This window comes from Lindgomyces ingoldianus (genome assembly GCF_010093535.1).
Source record: "Lindgomyces ingoldianus strain ATCC 200398 unplaced genomic scaffold BDR25scaffold_60, whole genome shotgun sequence".
Lineage (NCBI taxonomy): Eukaryota > Fungi > Ascomycota > Dothideomycetes > Pleosporales > Lindgomycetaceae > Lindgomyces > Lindgomyces ingoldianus.
In genome coordinates, this window is record NW_022985221.1 from 250,059 (window position 1) to 269,532 (window position 19,474).

Consider the following 19,474-nt stretch of genomic DNA (forward strand, 5'->3'; position numbering starts at 1 on the left):
CCTGAGAGGTCTATCACTGCTGAAAAACCACTTTGGTGACATTTTCGAGGGGCAATGACTTGGCGCTGCATATAGGGCTAGACGGTGCTTGGAGAGAAGGCTAGATTCTAAAAGGTGTATCATAGCTGAAGAACCACTGCAACGCTCAATTTGCGAAGCAATTGGGCGGGACGGGTGCCAGCCTCTTCTCTCCTGACGCTTCTCTCTTCGAGGAGGGCATGTCTTGTCTGCTAGAGATAGTCTCTACAACTAACAGGCCTTGAGACACTCGCCAGCCATTCAGAGCGCGGAAGGATTGGCTCAATCATGCCATAAAGAATAGAACGAATCAAAGGGCAGAGGGACGGACGAGGCAATAGAGGATGCTCATCCATGCATCTTTTCCAGAAGACTTCTTGAGCTTGCCTCGGCCTGATGCAGCGTGGCGAATATCGCAGGCCGTAGTTGAGGCCGGAGAGAACTAAAGAAGATGACCCGGAGAAGAGGGTCGTATCAAAAAGGAAGTGCGGGCCGCATTGAAGGGGCAGATTGGCGCGTTTAGTAGGTGTGGCAGGGTGGTCCAGAGACTACGGGCTCGTACGATCTTGGGGGATTCATGTTGGAACACCCCACACTAGAGACGCAGTGCCGATCGTGAAGGGAATGGCGGGAGATTTAGGGATGGAGTTCACAAGGAGGAGCGGACGCTGGGATGGTGGAGGGAACGAGCTCTCTGGACGCGTGCACGAGTTCGGCCAGAATTCGGCACTCCCAGTGACAGCGGCCCGTGCACGAAAAGTGTGGACAGACTCGCTGCGGGTCGTGGTCGTCTCCAGCAAGCCCATTTCAAACATCAAACCAAGATGCCGGATCGGGCGTTGCCCGCACGACTATGGCCCTGAAGCGTAGAGATGTGATTCTCGCCGCCGTTACTGTCTTTGTCGCCTGGGGGTTTGTCACCCACTGGCTGCCGGGCCTACGGTACCTACCATATGCCTTCATCGTCGGTGTGGTCGCCGTCCTCGCCCTGCAAGCATGGCTCACGCTCACCACCGCCTGGAGCATCGAGCGTCAGGATGCCGACGCTGATGTATACGGCCCAAGGCACGTCGCCTTCCTCGCCCCAGCGCAGTGGAGGGCTGAGAGGGAGGCCCTCACTAAGCGCCGTATGTATATGATGGAGCCCGTGTACCCCTCATCCTTCGTCGTGTCCGACAGCATCGACGTGCTGATCGGCCTGATACTCCGCGACTTTGTCAAAACATGGTACGGCAATATAAGCAAGAGCCCGACATTTGTGAACGAGGTCGATCGTGCCGTCAGAGCTGCGTTGGGCGACATCAGCGACCGGATCCTCGCGGTGGACATGGTGGAAACAGTCGTGTCGAGGATGATGCCCTTGATCACTGACCACCTGAAGGCTGCCTACGAAGCGGAGCGTGCTGTGCGTGGCCGGAAACTGTCACGCAATGTCACAGAATCAGACGAGCTTGATATGGCAATTGCAGCCAAGTACAAAGATGGCCATCTGCATCCCGCGGCCTCTCTTGCATATTCGAACACCAACCTCATTCAGCAACAGCATCTTCGAAGCATCGTTGCTGGACTGTTACCAAAAGTCATGCCCAGAAATATGACTACTAGTCCTGCTGTTAATGTTCTGATCAAGGAACTCGTGGCATGCGCAGTCTTGGCTCCCGTGATGCAGGTGCTGGCGGACCCGGACACCTGGAACCAGCTAATGGAGGGATACGTAAGGAAATCCACCGTCGAAGTAAGCCGAGTACTGACTCTACGAAGGGACGAACACTGTTACAAGAACGAAAGACTGTCCGCAAACTGCGTGCCGCTCTTGATGAACAGACCCCCGCATCACCAAAGCCGCCCAAGAATGTCCAGTTCCCAAAGCTGTCCCCATACGACAGTGAGCGCAAGTTTGAACGATTCATCAGAGCTATCCGGCAGGCCAACACTTTGGCAGATGCTCGGCGCTTCCGAACCGAGATATCTAGCCAATTGCGGAAGGATTCTGCTGCGGAAGGGCAAGACCCCATTTACCTTCGTCGCCTTGAGACTGCAAGGCGAATCTTGGATCAAAAAGTTGCAAACTTGAGTGCTGGTGGATCAGTCCGAGCGAAAGTAGCTACTCAAGAAAAGCCAAAGCATAAACGAACATCATCAAAATTCGAAACTGCTTCGTTGCGAGAAGTGCTGTACGACGCTTCGGGGCTTTCATGCTTTATGGAGTACATGGATCGTCTAAACCTCATGCGCCTGGTCCAATTCTGGATCGTTGTTGACAGCTTTCGAAACCCACTAGAGCAGGATACCGATGAACCCGCCGAACACGTCGGCTCATTAGCGGCCTGGAAAGACTCTGATCGAGCAGATCTTGCTCAAATCAATGAAGCATATCTCTCGAAGCCCGAACTCAAAATCCTCCCGGAAGCAAGTCAAGCAGTCAATGCATTTCTTAAAGCAGGCCGAGCCGCGACGCCTCAACATTACTACAATGCTCGCCGTGCCCTTCTTCAGGCTCAGACTGCAGCGTACGATGAGCTGCAGGAGCCTCATTTCCGAATATTCAAGAAGTCTGACCTATATTACAAATGGTTGGCCATGGATGAAGCTGCGAGTGCCCCAAACCCTGCTAAGATCAGAGTCGTGGCACAAACTTTAGATGACCCCCCTGCCGCTGTGCCTGGAAAAATAATTCGGGCCGCATCCGCAACTAAGCATCCTTCACTCCAGGCCCCTGACCTGCGGAGAGCAGTAGCGTCGTCTACTGATATTAAAAGTCAAATCAAGATTAAGGATGCTGACCCAACACCTCGGCGATCTTTGGACGGCAATACCCCTGCGCGCGCACCTCTCTTCGATGATGACTATGATAGCGACCTCTTGGCACACTCAACCGCAAGCCTGGATTCTGACCCCGAGACGGCTCGACCGAACGGTAATAACTCGAGAGTTGTTGACGCGATGCAAGCAGCATTAAACGACATCATGGGTGATGAGCCAGAAGGTTCCTTGTTCAACGACCCAAATTTGAATTCACCTCAAGACAACGACTCGATGAGAGGGTCCTTAGAGTTACCTCGAGCCAACTCGCCGATGCCATTCACAACGCAAAAGAAAGACAAAGAGAAGCCTAGCATAGCGTCTCTTGGACTTGTAGGTGAGCCTAGAACCCGCGGTGTTTTTAACGATGATCTCTTCGGCGACGATGAAGAGAAATTTCTTGAAGACGAGATTGAGGACACGAACAATAACGACAAGGGCGGGGAGGAAGAAATCCACGAAGCAGCACCTGGGGATCTTGGCTTAGCAGAGGCTATCGACGCACTCACAGCAGAGATTGAACGTCTAGTCACGCAGGAGTCAATTGTGAATTCCCTGACCTCGAAGGCCGAACTAACGAACAATGCCGCCGAACTCAGGATTTTGCGCAAGTCCAAAGCCAGCTTACAACGAGAAATCCAGAGGAAGGAATTGCAGCGACAGCAGTACATTGTCCAAGAAAGCGACAATAGCTTGTATGGTCGCGCCACAGTCTTCATTCAGTCCATCATGGTCGGTAACGAAGAAGATGGGAAGGAGTTCGCCATGTGTAAGTCAATTAAGCTTTCTCCACGGACCAGGGTACTGACTCTATCGCTCAGATGTGATCGAGGTTCGCAGACGCGCGGGCGATCAGATGCCTGCGGCTGCATGGGTTATTACGCGGAGATATAGCGAATTCCATGAACTCCATAAGCGCCTTCGCGCAAAGTTTCCACAAACTCGGAATTTGGAGTTCCCGAGGCGCCAGATGGTGCTCAAGCTTCAAAAGGATTTTTTGCATAAGCGGCGGCTAGGATTGGAAAAGTATCTTAGGGTATGTCACTGTGGCTGTCAGCCACCATGGGAGTGTTGTGCTAACTCCGCGGGGTTGTTACAGGAACTCCTCCTTATACCTGCAGTGTGCCGCAGCCGCGAACTCCGCGCGTTCCTATCTCAGCAAGCTATCTCGCCCATTGATCCAGATTCCTCGCAAGCAGCCCATGGCCGCGACTTCGTCACCAGGATCTACAATTCCGTCGCTGACGGCATGGAAGAGTTTCTCGGCAACATACCCGTGCTTGATCAGCTTTCTGTCGCTGGCCAAAACATAATATCGGCAGCAACAAACCAGCTCGCATCTAACGGCACAACAGCTCCTCCTGTTCTTCCCACCTCCACTGTATTAGGTATGGACCCAGGCACAGACGCTGAGGCCGAAGCCGAGCTCCTCGCGTTTGAAAATAAAGAACTAGAGCCGTTCGTGAAGCCAATCTGTGATTTATTTCTGGAGACTTTCGAGCTGAACCGTGAGAATAACTGGCTCCGCGGACGCGCTGTTGTCGTAGTATTGCACCAACTTCTCGGTGGCACGATTGAACGCAAAGTCCGCGAAAATGCAAAGTCGTTCCTGTCTGAGGACAAGATCGCTCAATATATCGACACACTGAAAGACACCATGTGGCCAGGCGGCCACCTGAAACCTCCTGTAGAGCGAACGGCGGCGGAAAGAGCGAAGAGCATGAACGAAGCTGGTGTCGTGTTGGCAACTCTAGTGCCCGAACTAGCGGCTAGTGTAGTTGGGAGAAGTAATGCACAGGCTGCGAGCAGGAGACTTCTCGCAACGGTAAACAACAAAAGGCTTAAGTATGTCATACGTATTTTTTTGTGTAACGCGCCAGAACTAACATCCGTGCAGTACTCACCTCGCCTTCACCCTTTTAGATGAGATATTGCAAGTTCTCTTCCCGGATGTAATGATAAAATGAAGCCTTGGATGATGATGCATAAGCAGCGTTGGTTCTCTTTTCCTATTACATATTGCGTTTCATTACTCATGAAATAGGTCCAAACAGAATTGGATCTACATCCTTCTTGGGAAATTTTGTTATCTTCGGCAGTGACTTGGAGAGTTCATACTAAGCACAGACCAGCTTATTGACCAAATAGGGTTAATTCGCCCTCAATGTTGGCCCCGCACTTCGTCCGAATATCCTTGGGGGTTAATGATGTGTAACAGCGGCTTTCTTTGCCATCCGCGAGATACTCTTGCATTAACACTTACACGCGTATGAGTGCTACTTGCACTTTGACGATCTCCGACTACGCCAATTCGGACCCGACTTCTGGCCTCGGCTGACGGTTCGGCGTTGAGACTCATCTCCATTATCAGACCATCTCCAGCAGGGACGCCCCATCACGGTACGACTAGAAAGGTACGCCAGCAAGCTGGAAAGTACTTCTCGCTCGTTTTTTCAATTTTTAATGGTTGAAACGTTGTCTTCTCCTCTTCACTCTTATATTGTCACTTAAACAGATCTCCCTCACTTTGGCTCCATGGAAACGCTAACTTAGCGTTAGCGAAAGGAAAGCAAGATGGGACAGACACTCTCAGCGTTCTGGGACCAGACTTATTTCATCCCGAAGCCTACATTTACGGAAAACGATTTACCGGATTTAACTGGCAAGGTTTGTTGCTTACCTTTTTATGTTCTCTTTAACCCTTTCGGTGATATTTTCTTTTGTTATTTCTCCTCTCAACAGTCAGACCCAGTCAATTGCACTCTCAAACATATCTTATGCTCATATTTCTCTACTCCCTAACTCTCAACCCCAGGTCTACATCATAACTGGCGGCTATACGGGCATCGGCTTCGAACTAGCCAAACTCCTCTACCCCAAAAACGCCACTCTTTACATTGCCGGTCGCTCTGCTTCCAAGGCCTCCACTGCCATCAAATCCCTGCAATCTACATTCCCAGCGTCCCGCGGCCGTCTCGAATTCCTGTCCCTCGACCTTGCGGACCTGAGCACCATCTCTGCATCAGCCTCTGCCTTCCTAGCGAAAGAGGAGCGCCTAGATGTCCTGGTTAATAATGCGGGCGTTATGATTCCGCCTGCGGGCTCGATATCTCTCTAAGGATATGATCTGCAGACGGCGACAAATGTTTATGGCCCTTTTTTGTTTACGAAGTTGTTGCTGCCAGTGCTGCGGAGTACGGCGAAGACCGTAGAGACGGGGACTGTGAGGGTGACGTGGGCGGCAAGTTTTGCGATTGAGATAATGGGGCCGAAGGGCGGTGTTGTTTTTGTTGACGGTGGGAATGGGGATGGTGAGGGTGTAGGGGAAGGGGTGAGGAGAGTGAAGGGGGATTTCAGGACAGAGGTTTTATATGGCCAGAGTAAGATTGCGAATGTGATGTTGGGGGTTGAGGGCGCGAAAAGGTGGGGTGGGGAGGGAATTATTTCAAATGTGAGTGTTTCTATCGTATCATCTCCAGGAAACCAACACAGCACACACCCCGCAAGGGAAGCGATGAGATGAGATGAGATGAGATGAGATTTAGGAGACACCGGGTGCTAATTCAATCAGAGTTTCAACCCCGGCCACCTAGCCTCCGAACTCACTCGCCATGCGGGATGGATGGAACTCATGGCTGCGAAGGCTATCTGTTACCCCGTCAAATGCGGTGCTTATACTGAACTTTACGCTGGTAAGTCTATTCCTTTTTTCTCTCCTTCTTCGCCTGCCTCACCCTTCACCATTTAACCTATCCTTAATCTTCCCAAAGCCCCCAACTACATCCCCTGACAAGCAATCCAGGCTGGTCCCCCGACATAACCCCAGCCAAAAATGGATGCTACATCATTCCATGGGGTCGCATCGGCAACTACAACACAGGGCTGCAGAAAGCAATTTCTCCCATCTCAGAAGCTGGCGATGGGGCGGCCGAGAAGCTGTGGACGGTTTGCGAGAAGGTTGTTGAGGGGTATTTGTGATCTGGGTAGATTGGTGGGTTTGTGTGGGTGATGAGGGCTTGGAGCTTAAGGTCTTGATGTCGTATTAGGGACGGATCGAGTCGGGCTTTCGTGTATAAGCACGCAGGCGTGTGCTCGGTGGGGATGTATATAGAAGGCCAAGGTGGAGTTTTGCGGAAGCAGGTTTAGGTATGTATGTAGGCACTATGTTCATTGAAACGGAGCGTAAGACGAGACCAAGTGCTTCACTCTTTCTTTCCTTAAGACTGAGTATCTGTATTTGTATTTGTATTTGTACCTCTGAGAGGATTTTGGTCTGAAGTGAGTGGGAATGGATATCCTGCCGCACCCAGACAAACACTTCAATCACTTGTCCACAATCACAAATGAGAAGCAGTCTCGTGTGAAGGGTGCGTGGGCTAACTACTCACGCCTAGTCAGCAATCCCACCCGGGCGCCTTCCAAGCCACAACGTTATTCATGATACAGCTGATGAAATCCATCCACCTCAGCCACCACCTCCTCACCGTTTCTTCTAATATAACTATGTAAATTCTTTTGTGAAACTTGAACCTGTAGCACCACTTATCTTAACGGTCGGACTATGATAGCAATAGTCATTTACGAACTCGACACCAAGTCACATCTAATATTGTGCCTTGCAAAAAAAGCTGGTTACAGTCAATTTCTTTCAGGAGCCTGGTCGTGACAAGGTACTGCAATGCTAAAACAAGGGATATACTTATGCAACTCAGTGATTCTCTGCAGTGAACTGCATTGTTTCTTTCTAGTATCTTTGTTTTTAGTGACACCTTCTTTAGGTTAAATTATAATTCAATTTCTAGTTTTGCCGTTTTTTGTTCGTTCTTTTTATATGTGTGTGTGCCAGGGGCTTGGCAGTGCAAGCCATGCGCAGAGCTTCTAGTTATTGGTTGAAATTCTGACTGTAACTAGCTTTTTGCAAGGCACAACGTTTAAAGAGGCTATTTCCAATTTATTGTCTATCCAAGGCTCACAGCATCAAGTCAGCCTCACACTCTTATTCTTTATCGCCCCCCAATCCTTCCGTTCAAAGAGCAGATATCTATCTGACGCTAGTGGCAACCAGTAGATCTTGTCTGCTCCCGTCACAGCATCTGGATCCACGCCCTCTCGCTTCAGCCTCCCTTTTTGAATCTTAAGAGTCCCAGTATATTCTAATGCGGAAGTCAGCCGTAGGAAGAGCGGGACGGCATATCCAGGAAGCACGGCTCTTGCATGAGTGGCGAGGGCTTGGAAGTCGAAAGTCGATTCCGTCACGCCGTCTGCCAGGACGATACAAGCAGCTCCTGCGCGTCCATCGTATCCGGGTACGGACACACCGTAGACGTTTGTCTCGGCGATTTGAGGGAATTTGCCAATCATGTCGGCAACTTCGTTCGTGGACACGTTTTCGGATTTCCAGCGAAATGTGTCCCCGAGGCGGTCGACGAAGAAAACACGCCCGTGTTCGTCCTGTCGCATCATATCGCCGGACTTAAACCACCTATCACATTTGTCAGCTCCAAACTACGGTTGAGGAGACAACCCAGGCCATGGCACTCACATGTCCCCCTTCTCAAAGACATCGGTAATTCTCCTGTTCGCTGTCGCCTGGTCATTATTATAGTATCCAGGGACCCCGACCAATAGCTCAGGTGTCAGCCTATGAAGCACTTGTCCCGGCTCATTAGTTCCACATCGTACAGCAAACCCATTCTTGTCTCTCATGATATCCTCAGTATCGACATCCATTCTCACCCGGACCTCTTGATTTCCATATTTCCGGTTCCAGATGGCTCCGCGGAGGCCGATTGTGTTCGCGGTAAATGGACCGGCATTGCGATTGAATGTCGCTCCTAACCCGTCCGTAGCAGCATACAGCTCATTGATTATCGGAATGCCAAACCGCTCTCTGAAGGGCTCCCACACGTCGGGTCTCATACCATTGCCCCAGGCCATTTTAACGCAATGAGCTCTTTCATACGGGTTCTTGGGTCCGTTCAGCAAATACCGACACAGCTCTCCAACATACTGGATTATCGTCGTTTGTGACTTCGCGACTTCAGGCCAGAACGTCTTGTGGCTGAACTTTCGACCAAGAACAATTGTACAACCCGCATGAATGGAGGGCGTTGTACAAAGGCTGTGAGCAGCACCGTGGTAAAGAGGCATGCACGTGTAAATACGATCCTGGGGTTTTAGACCTAGGTAATTGGCAGTCATTTGGCCAACAAGGAGCTCCCGGCCGGTACTCATTATCACTCCCTTGGGAAGCCCAGTGGTACCGGATGTGTAGATGAGCCCTCGGATAGATTCGATGGTGACGTTTTCTCGTCGGTACTCTGGTATGAAAGTATTGTCTTTGAGCGAGGCGAAGAAAGAAGGATCATAATAATGGATCTTCACCCCCAGATCTTCGAGTTCCGACCGGGACGGTTCGACATTATTTCGGACGTCTGCGTCAGTGATGAGGTATCTGCTCTCGCAAAGCTTTTCCCGTCAGATCCTTTTCGACATCTAGCAGAAAGTCAACATACCTTCACGCAATGCACCAAGCCAGCACCCGTCAAATTCCAATTAACAAAGCTAATAACAGCACCAATCGCATCCAACGCAAACCACAACATCAAATATTCGGCACAGTTCCCCCCATCTATTGCCACAATTTCTCCAACCTTTATTCCCAACTCATTCATCAACCAATTCCCGACCTTCGTAACATATTCGAAGAACTGTCGATACGTCCACGTCTTACCCTCAAAGATCAGAAACGGGTGGTTTGGCTGCTTCCTTAGGGCTTGGTCTTCGAAGATGTGGTACGTTAGAACGCGCTTTTGGGCGGCACGAGAAGCAATCCAGTCAAGGCTCTCTTGCTTAGGGGAGAGCCCGCCTCGATCGTTCTGGAGGTCGTAGAGGATGTGGTATTTGGCGTTTAGGTATGCGGCTAGGGCTGCGGTGCCGGCGGCCCCGGCGGCGAGAATGGGGACTGAGCGCGGGATTGTGTTAGAAGGAGCTGGAGTCGTGTGGCGTATGTTTGACTACAAAGGTAGGAAGGGGGCATATTGGGGATGCTTACATGGCATTATTCCTTCCTCGCTAATAGAGAAGAGCTTCCTCTTTAACACGCAAAGCAAACAGTCTACAGCCGAATGTATCTAATTCTATACTTCCCCTCCAGTTCTAACCCAGCAGTCAACGAACAGAAGATTGAGGTTCAAAAACCGGAAATCCATCGCTAACTAAGCGTGCCTCTCCCGAGTATAGCTTATGTTTTACACAGGTTCCCGAGGCGAGGGAGAGGGGGGTTTGTTGAACCGCCGAGGTTGATGTCTTTGGACGAGTCAGCAAATGAAGTCAAGGAAGGGACCAGTGATCTGCGACGTTTGTGTGGCTAATGAACGCCACTGTACGTACGCCCCGCATTTTACCAACTAGGGAAAGGTTGCACCTGAGCTCTTATATCCGATTTTTTCGAGCGGACAGTTTGGGTACCCGACATTCTTAGGTTTGGCTTAGTAAGTGGATACTTAAGAGATGGGGAGCTTTCCTCATCCCTACGGAATCCTGGTAGTTCAAGGATGCTGTATCTCGCTGATAGTAGCGCGTCATACTTGTGATGGGATCCTATTGGATAGGGACAACTTTCCACATTGAGCCTCAGTATGAGTGCAAGAGGTTAGCGACTAACCTCGGAATCATTCAGTGACCCGTATACATCCAATGCACATAGATCTCGATCTATGCAACGGCGCATTAACCTCTGTTCCCACTAGATCTCTAGATCCGGGTAGAGATGCTAAACAGAGACTACCAAAAGCTGCGCTCCGTCGTGGACAGCTTTGTGGATAACATAGTGTCAAGAGACATGATCTAGGCTTTTATGACCCTATATAAACGCGCAAATCTATGTTGGCAGGCAAATCGAGGCTATTAAGGATGAGTATCCATTACTTTTACTAATACCTCTTGATTCTGTCAATCGTCCGTAGCCACGCGGGAGTGCTTACGTCCGGTTCGCGAATCTGTGATCGTGGCATATCAAGCTGCGATACTGGATAGCATGGACGAGATTGGCGTGCTTCTGTTTTCCGACAAATTGTCCCGTAGGGGGTGATATTCTTTCGGAGCCTCGAACTGTACAAGGAAGAAATCGAATTTGAGATTTGCGGTAGCCAAAGTAAGCCCATTGGTACCTCGACAAGAGGTGCTCGACGCTCACTGACAGCCACCTTTGATTTATCAAATCCATCTCACAACACCCTGCCTACAAAAATAGTTATCCCGAAATGAAAGAAGAGAGCACACAAGGCGAAAATCCAGTAGATGCGTCTAATGCAGAACACATTTTTTTTGGTAGGCGACGCCGATGCCCGACTGCCCACTGAACTCTTGAAGGAGTCCGATCATTTTTTGGTGGGGCTCCCGGAGGTATGCATCTTAGTGCTTGTCTGTTGCTTTCTGTGTTGCATGGCCAATGTTAAGTATCGTTAATCGCCACTCATATATTACCCGTAAATATTTTAAGAAACGCGAGCCAAATTTGAAGCGCGCTATTGTCAACATTTAGGTTTCGTCTTTTCAAAAATGTGCCTTGTCCGATTGACATGAGCAGGGGCCTTTCATTTATGTAACCGCAGGGGAAGAATCTGCCTGAAGAGAAGATATCAAAGACCAGGCCACGGATAGTAGCCGTTCAACCCGTTTCCAAGGCAAATCCGTCCATGCTCATGTTGTACATGGCGTGCCTGGTGATTTGATGAGGTGTGAGAGGAGAGGGGAGAGCATGTTGTGGTGGGTGTGTCGGCGGAATTGAGGGGTTCAGGGAGTGGTTTTGGTGTTGGCTAGTGGATTGAGAGAGCCTTCATTGCGGGTCCATTTAGAACATCTAGAGCTACTTCTTATAATATGGTCACCTGCTTCCGATGAAATCAGAATTGAGTACCACGTTAACTAGAAATTGGCGCTACTTTTAATCGGAACCAGCGCTTTCTTGTAGTGGTGGCTGCATGTTGAGGCCTTTGGACCCTGTCATAGAGCAGGCATGTGATTCTTGGCATCGAGGTAAAAGAAGTCACCTCTTAAAAGAGATTATTATTCGATGAAAATCTAGCGCTGGAATCCACATTCGTTATGCGAGTACCGCTTAACTTTAAAACAGTCATCTACCCATGAAACACAAATGAACATGGCAAAGGTATAAATTTGGCGACTTAGCTATTTCTACGGCCATTTTCGACCAACGTAACCTCCGTGCAAGGCGCTAATGGCTCGCCCCAAACGTCGGCAAGACGTTGCACTATACGATTTCGAACTCGTAATAAACATATGCCGAGTACTCCTCATCACCCATATGGCCAGCTTGCTGCATGTCATTTGACGTGGCCTGGTCATCTTTCTTGATGCGGCCTTTGCTATCCCTGCCGAATGCGTTTCCGCCGAGATACGAATATTGGGCGTCGAGGTTTGATTTGACTTTCTTTGCCTGTTTAGAGTTTGTCTGTCCCCACGCTGTCAGCCACACTATCTCATCGCGGGATTGAACACAGCCTAAAGATGCGCCGGTTCATACCTGCACAAGCCCGCAGACAAAGTCAAGCGGCAGGCCATACCGCAGTACCGTCTCCACAAACACCCGTAGCGCAAGCACATGCACCCAGATCATGGCGCTCTCGCTATATCCAGTCCGCCCCAACCGTAAAGCCTCCCCCCATAATTTCTGTGCGTCCTTTTCTAGCTTGTCGACTTCGCGCGCTTCTTCCTCTTTGCCGCCTTCTTTGTATTTGTAGTCGCGTGGCGTCCACCGCTTCTCGCGGCACTTGTGGGCGAATTCTGCGGAGTGCTTTTTGAAGACTGCGACGGCGAAGAGGGTGAATTCGTCGTCGGTTGCTATCTGGGTTGCGGATCGCGGGACTACCATGGGTGCGAGGGTCTCGTAGGTCTTGAAGAAGTCTTTGACGTTGGGGTTGGGGACGGCGATAAGATGGGTGTCAAGGTATTCGGAGTCCTGGATGAGGGTGGAGGGTTTTACTATTGTCGTGAGAGACCTTGAGGAGAGGTTACCGCTAGGCAAGAAGTCAGCAATCTGGTGGAGGAGGGGAAGACCTCATATAGATAGCCGGAAAAAGAAATTTAGGCGTACGTCTGTCTTCGTTGTGAGGCGGCAAGGTTGGTTTTGACTTGGTTCCACTGGCTGAATTTGGCCTTGACGTCGTTATCGATGCCGGAGATTTCCTAGCTCACATGTTAACCATATGGCTCGGCCGGTGAGAGGAGGGTGAGAGCGAGTCAACCTTCTGTAGCGAGTCTATCAAGTCCGCGATCGGTTTATCTGCCCGGTATTTGACCTTATTCCACTGAAATGTGCGCAGGTACTGGTCAACAGGCTCTACGGGCAGTGTTAGCTTCATATAAACTAACCCAAAGCGCACGTGGAGCGAGTTGCATACTGTCGTTGATCGTCTTCTGTTGTAGCGCCTTATCCTCGTCGCCGTCAAATATGACTTTCAAGCTATCCCCCACTTTGCCCACGACGCCCTCACACGCACTATCCAGCTTCGCTAGATCATCCGCCTGCTGCACGAGCGCATCGAGTGTCCCAATCTTGAAGGTCGGAATTGAGAACGGGTAGGTGGTGCCGTAGTCGCTAGTTACTGTGGAACGGAGGGCAGTGAGAGCTTCATCGGGGTGGTTGGAGGGCGATATCGAGGTGGGAAGGGAGACTAGCAGGTACTTTGCACCCTTGGACATGTTTGCGGGCCAGCGAGAGAGTCGAGGAGGGGGGGTTGCAGGGGGGGCCTGGAGTGGTGATGGAGTGGGAGGTGGTGAGCTGTAGTGGGCTTGCTCCGGCAAGCTTGGAGCTCGTGGCGCGGCGGGGTCAGAGAGTAGCTTCTGCCGTCATTGGCATCGATAAATCAGATACCGTTACTACCCGTCCCGAAAAACTTCCATCCTTCACACACCATCGTATACCGCCATGGCTGCTAAAAGATCGGTTTCTGTGCTGCGGCCTGCCTCCAATGCCCTTGGAACAACTTATTTCCGAGCGAATTGTTGTCAGAGAGCCCAGTTCTTCACTCGACCGACCTTCATTCATACATCACGGCCCCGCAAGTTCTCTCCAGCAGCAATTGCTCCTGTCCGCCATGCTTCCTCTGGCTCGGATCCCGAGAAACTGGCGAAGACCGGACTCTACGACCTTCATGCGGCCAATGGTGCCAAATTCGTACCATTCGGAGGCTACTCGATGCCAGTGCAGTATAGCGGCCTCAGCATCATCGACTCACATAATTGGACAAGGGATAGGGCTAGCCTGTTCGACGTTGGACATATGTATTTACTGGATCAAATCTGCCCACAGCCACTACGTTTAAAACTGACTGGGATTGTAGGGTCCAGCACGAGTTCTCCGGCCCAGGAGCCGAGGCCTTCCTCCAAAGAATCACCCCCTCCTCGCTCTCTTCTCTTCCGCCCTACAACTCGACGCTCTCAACATTGCTCCATCGCGAGACAGGCGGAATTGTAGATGATACTGTGATCACCCGTCTTCCAGATAAGTTCTACGTGGTGACCAACGCCGGATGTCGGGGAAAGGACCTGGCATATATAGCTGCCGAACTTAAAGCCTGGAATGACTCTAATGAACACGTGGAATGGGAACTATTGGAGAATCAGGGCCTTGTTGCTCTGCAAGGCCCGCTCGCAGCAAAGATTCTTTCTAGCGCTCTGGACGGGAAGTCGCGTGCAGCATTGGAAACGTTGTACTTTGGCCAATGTATGTATGCGACCATCGCCAGAACGGATGCGATGGTGCTGGTCAGCAGGGGCGGATATACAGGAGAAGATGGATTCGAGATCAGCACCCCCCCGTACACGACAGAAGCAATAGCCCAGTTCCTTCTCGACTCCGCAAAGGACGACCTACGACTAGCCGGCCTCGGAGCCAGAGACACCCTCCGTCTCGAAGCCGGCATGTGTCTCTACGGCCACGATCTCGACGACTCCACCACGCCCGTCGAAGCCGCTCTTTCCTGGATCATAGGCAAAGACCGTCGCACCAGCGGCGGTTTTCACGGCGATTCCGTAATTCTCCAACAACTCAAGAAAAAGTCAGAAGGGGGTGGTGTATCGCGACGTCGTGTAGGTTTTATCGTGGAAGGCGCTCCCGCTCGTGAAGGTGCTGAAGTTGTAAACGAAGCTGGCGAGAAGATTGGGAATATCACGTCTGGATGCCCGTCGCCGTCACTGAAGAAGAATATTGCGATGGGGTATGTTCAGGATGGGATGCATAAGAGTGGGACGGAAGTGGGGGTTGTTATTAGGGGGAAGAGGAGGAAAGCGACGGTGACGAAAATGCCGTTTATTCAGAGCAAGTATTTTAAGGCGCCGGTGAACAAGTAAAGGGAGAGAGAGTTATGCAATACCTTTAGCTTTCGGAAATTCAACATTTGGCATAACAACTTGCCTGCAATTCAACTGAACGCATTAAAAAAAACTATAAAAAAAAACTGTTAAATATTGTAAAAAATCCGGTAAAAATTGAACAAAAACATACGACAGCAGGTATTCGCTAGTGGTCACCCACCTAACTACTAATCCGCCGGTACCGAGATTATCTATCGAAGATCGAACGGGGTTCGGATTTTTCTTGGTCCTATGGTCGTATGTGACATAACTTTGAATCAGTCGGCTTTATATTAGCGGGTTTTTGTTGTAAAGGCCTGAAGTCGGGAATTTGGTACCTTGCAACTTGCGGCAACTTCGACATAATCAGATAGGTAGAAGCATGACCGACCTTAATGAGATAAAGCATATCAAGGCACTAGAGGACCTTATTATTGTATTATCCGTATGTATGTCCCTTCCCCCCCCCCTCCTCCCCCTTCTCCCACAGCCAATCTTGATAACCAAACACAGACCACGCTCGCGCTATCCACAGGCCGAAGAACCCAGCCATCCACACCTTCGACGTCCTCGCTTCTGTCAATGTCATCAATTACAAGGGGAGAACGTTGAGGAAGAGAAAGATATGGAGGGACAGTTTTCAGGAGAGGAAGTTGCAGAAAAGAATGTTGTAGTGGGGAAAGATGAGGGAGAGGAGACCGCGGGGATATATTGTGGGGAAGATGAGGCTGTGGAGAGGAAGTATATCGAAGAGAAACAAGGAACCGCAAATTTGTCGCGTCAACGTGAAAGACGAGGGTTTTCATTTAACATTGGTGATGGGGTGACAGTGAAGGCAGCCAGCTAGACCGATATATATGGAAACCTGCGTACTTCGTGTTCTTGCGACTCGTACACTTCACACTACTTCAAGCGTTCTTTTAACCTACCCTTCTTTGCGGTAAAAGCCACTCTACGTGAATATCTGTTTGAGGGAAAGCCAAAGCATACGCCGCTCGAGGCAGTGAAGTCTTTGTTTGGAATTATGAAAGAGCTGGCGAACTTCAAATCTACGTCCGGGAAACCTCTAGCATGGACTTGGTGTGAGGCATGTAGAGGACATGGACGCCAAGACTTCCGCAGGAGCTGTTACCCAACCCTTGAGAATTTAGATCCTAACACTAACCTTCTCTTATATTCCTCCACAAGTTTTACTTTTGTGCCCACCTATATTTCGATTTGCCACATCAGAAGGACTTGCCCTGATAACCCCATCCCCCACATCACTGAATATGCAACCAGTTGAGGCTCCCTTCTTTCGTATTACGGATTAGAATGTCGAGGCAATTGAGTAGGTGTGCATATGAAAACACGTGATATACGAAGTCGCAACCTACTACACGCCTGAGTTTCGTCGTGCTAGCCACGTTACAACCCGTGATCTACTACACCAGACCAGGCTTTTTACTGGCTAGAAGCTCCTAAAGAGGTGCAGTTTTGTGAATAAATCCGTCATGGAGACCACAAGGCGCCTTTAGGAAGGGCTGGAAGGGAGTATACAGGAATCCAAGGCAGCTCTGCTTTGTGGTGATTGTATGTGTGATCAAAAGACAGCCTTAAGTGACTAGACTTGAGGGAGGGACAGGTTGTCATTATAGAGAACCCCTTCCTTTGCTGCTATATAGAGTCTCTGCGGGTTCGAATGCAAGACTGAAAGGTGAGATTGAGATTGAGATGATACTTTTGGGGGGTAGGAGCTACAACCAACACCATCATCTTGAATTGTAGCGGGAGTTAGTAGCGCTCCCGGAGTTCCCAACAGTAAAATCACGCACTGGCTGTACTATTTTACTGGCTTGCTAAGGTGAAAGTGACCACACACCATGGATATGTAAGCGCGCGACTTTCTCCTGCCTACCTTTTCTTCTGCCTACCTTTTCTTCTACTTCTTCCACCCAAACCTACACCACTCGACACGCCACCATCATGGCTGAACTCCAAGACATCAGGCTCTTGAAAGAGCTCATCATCAGTACGATTCGTCCCCTCCATCATACAAAGTAAACAAGATTGACAAATACCAAGGCGAGGCACGTGCCATATACGGTTCACAGAATCCGCGCGGTCACACCTTTGACGTGATCTCACGTTATGACGATTATCTCAGTTCCCTTAACAATAGACCCTACATCGCACCAATATGCGAACCTTGGACTGCAAGTGTTATCGTATACACGACACCAAACTCTTTTGTTGAGAGGAAGCTTTTGATGAGGAGCTCGCGATGTTGTTCGTTTACGGCTGCATTACAGGACTTGCTGAAACGGCTTCAGAGAAACCAAGCGGCTGACAGTAAGCGGAATATACGCTACGTTTTGAGAAAGGAGATTAGCTGACTGGTTTGATAGATTATATAGCGCAAGGGCAAGTCTACAACCGGTTGGGTCTCTCGCGGGATAACAATCTCCCCTGCTAGTTTTTCTTTCACCCCAAATTTCACAATAGAAGGGTCTTTCGCCGGGTTGGCATGGCAAGAACAGCACGGTACTCACAGAGCCATGGGGATAAAGCAAAGATGTGTGAAGATGATAAATGGAAGAGTCCTTACAATCCCCAGAGTTTCCCATAGAGTTCATTGAATCAAATTACAAACTCTCTACTTTCTTCAATACAGCCTCCGCCCTCTCATCCATAATCTGCTTCCCAGCACCGCTCGCCGCTTTCATTCCCTCTGCCATGGCAATCGTGACTTGTTTCATCAACGCCATTGTATCCCCCGCCGCAAACACCCCTCGTACACTCGTCTCATTAAACATCATATCCTTAATAGCAACATGTCCGCCCATTTCTGGATCCACTGTCTCAAGCCCTAACTGCTCAACCAAATCCTGCGCTCTGTTCACCGTCGGAGGTCTGTGTGCAAGGAACCCCAAGGTCACCGGATCGCCGGTTTCAAACTCGGCCGTCACACCATCGAGGTGAGAAGGACCGTTGTTAACGAGACGAGTGATTTTACGTTCATCGACAGCAGCGCCAAAGGCTTTAGCGATCTTCAGTGCATGTTGGATCGGGGCTTTCGTAGAGATAGGTCCGTTGCTGAAGATTGTAACGCGTGGGTCGAAGTTCATTGCTAAGCTGACATAGTGCGAGGCCATGGGGTGCGCGAATTCAAGGATGCCAATGGGGCTACCGGATTGTTCGTAGCCGTCGCATGCGAGACATTGGTATCTATGCATCGTCATTAACATTAGTATTAAGTGAAGAAGTGGACGCGTGAACATACATATGAGACGGCCAATTCTCCATATATCCCTCAATATCAGGAAAAACATCTCTACTCCCCGTCGCAAGAATCAACTTCCTCCCAAGAAACGTCGTCCCATTCTCATCCTTAACTTCAAATCCTTCATAGTTCCCTTCTAGCACCTTCTTCGCCGCAAACTTGATCGTAGCTTTTTCGAACCAGACAGTATGGTATCGAGACTCGATCTGCTCCCTCGAGATCCGCCGGAATTCATATGGGTCGAAGTGGTCGCGTGAGGGAACTGTATGCATGTATTTGATGCCTTCGTTGCGGTAGGATGAGGAATCAAAAACTAGAGCTGTGGTACGAGTGCGGGCGAAAGCTAGGGCAGCGGTGAGTCCGGCAGGTCCAGCGCCGATGATGAGCGCGTCGACAATCTGGGGGCGCATGGTTGGGGTGTGGAGGGGTTTTTGATTGGTAAAAGAGAAGCTTAGAAAAGGTGGGTTGTTTTCTCGAGTTTAAGGGAAATGGTATTTGAAGGATAGCTGTCTAGGAGAGATAGAGGGAGTTCTATATTCAAGCATTCTGGCGGTATATATACCCAAGCAAGAATGATTTAAATAGTGGCTGACAGGGGAAGGTGTCGGGGACATGACAGTACTCTCCTTTGCATATACAAGCCCATAACCAGAGGAAATATACTTTCCGAAGTGTCCGAAGTTGTTGAAGAGAGGTATAACATGGAAAGTTTTCTCATAAGTAGCGGAGCCATACTCTCCGAAATATCTCCGCCGGCATGGGAGCATTTTGGTGTCCAATGAAGGATTATATCAGGGTACTTATCTCAGCGTGGACCCTATCTTGGGTGTGGTTCGGAGGAGCAAATAAGGAAATAGGAAATGGCGCGTTGGTGGTGATGACTTGGGAAGTGGATGAGGTGTCGAACGAGGGGCAGTGGCAGAGGTGGTGGTGACGTCGTGGCGGTAGAGGGGTCACGCTTGTGGTAGGTACACTATAGAACTCTATTTCTCGAAGCTACATATTGCCTCTCTT

The 19,474-nt window shown here is 49.9% G+C and overlaps 6 protein-coding genes across 6 annotated transcripts; 3 read left to right on the top strand and 3 right to left on the bottom strand.

Moving 5' to 3' along the window:
• The first annotated feature begins 827 nt into the window (after positions 1-827).
• On the top strand, positions 828-5,014 carry BDR25DRAFT_298180 (uncharacterized protein). Its single transcript, XM_033689052.1, has 5 exons — positions 828-1,732; positions 1,780-3,589; positions 3,642-3,856; positions 3,920-4,665; positions 4,718-5,014. The coding sequence occupies exons 1-5, from the start codon at positions 872-874 to the stop codon at positions 4,785-4,787; spliced, it is 3,702 nt and encodes a 1,233-aa protein (XP_033540222.1). The 5' UTR covers positions 828-871; the 3' UTR covers positions 4,788-5,014.
• Positions 5,015-5,302: 288 nt separating this feature from the next.
• BDR25DRAFT_337901 (NAD(P)-binding protein) lies at positions 5,303-6,953 on the top strand. The gene is made up of 6 exons (XM_033693234.1): positions 5,303-5,487; positions 5,636-5,887; positions 5,954-6,131; positions 6,183-6,271; positions 6,392-6,512; positions 6,623-6,953. Exons 1-6 carry the CDS (start codon positions 5,395-5,397, stop codon positions 6,796-6,798), a joined length of 909 nt encoding a protein of 302 aa, XP_033540223.1. The 5' UTR covers positions 5,303-5,394; the 3' UTR covers positions 6,799-6,953.
• Positions 6,954-7,823: 870 nt separating this feature from the next.
• BDR25DRAFT_337902 (long-chain fatty acid transporter-like protein) lies at positions 7,824-10,407 on the bottom strand (the record flags this gene model as incomplete). The annotated part of the gene is made up of 5 exons (XM_033693235.1): positions 7,824-7,839; positions 7,871-8,302; positions 8,363-9,288; positions 9,336-9,581; positions 10,357-10,407. The coding sequence occupies 5 exons, from the start codon at positions 10,405-10,407 to the stop codon at positions 7,824-7,826; spliced, it is 1,671 nt and encodes a 556-aa protein (XP_033540224.1).
• Positions 10,408-11,910: 1,503 nt separating this feature from the next.
• On the bottom strand, positions 11,911-13,604 carry BDR25DRAFT_273265 (vacuolar ATP synthase subunit C). Its single transcript, XM_033687351.1, has 5 exons — positions 13,245-13,604; positions 13,089-13,183; positions 12,938-13,029; positions 12,368-12,860; positions 11,911-12,295 (listed from the first exon to the last, which is right to left on the bottom strand). Exons 1-5 carry the CDS (start codon positions 13,543-13,545, stop codon positions 12,095-12,097), a joined length of 1,182 nt encoding a protein of 393 aa, XP_033540225.1. The 5' UTR covers positions 13,546-13,604; the 3' UTR covers positions 11,911-12,094.
• A 128-nt stretch (positions 13,605-13,732) lies between these two features.
• On the top strand, positions 13,733-15,249 carry BDR25DRAFT_273270 (glycine cleavage system T protein). The gene is made up of 2 exons (XM_033687352.1): positions 13,733-14,127; positions 14,187-15,249. The coding sequence occupies exons 1-2, from the start codon at positions 13,772-13,774 to the stop codon at positions 15,193-15,195; spliced, it is 1,365 nt and encodes a 454-aa protein (XP_033540226.1). The 5' UTR covers positions 13,733-13,771; the 3' UTR covers positions 15,196-15,249.
• Positions 15,250-17,822: 2,573 nt separating this feature from the next.
• BDR25DRAFT_384694 (FAD/NAD(P)-binding domain-containing protein) lies at positions 17,823-19,062 on the bottom strand (the record flags this gene model as incomplete). The annotated part of the gene is made up of 2 exons (XM_033697896.1): positions 18,461-19,062; positions 17,823-18,405 (listed from the first exon to the last, which is right to left on the bottom strand). Exons 1-2 carry the CDS (start codon positions 18,868-18,870, stop codon positions 17,823-17,825), a joined length of 993 nt encoding a protein of 330 aa, XP_033540227.1. The 5' UTR covers positions 18,871-19,062.
• Positions 19,063-19,474: the final 412 nt, after the last annotated feature.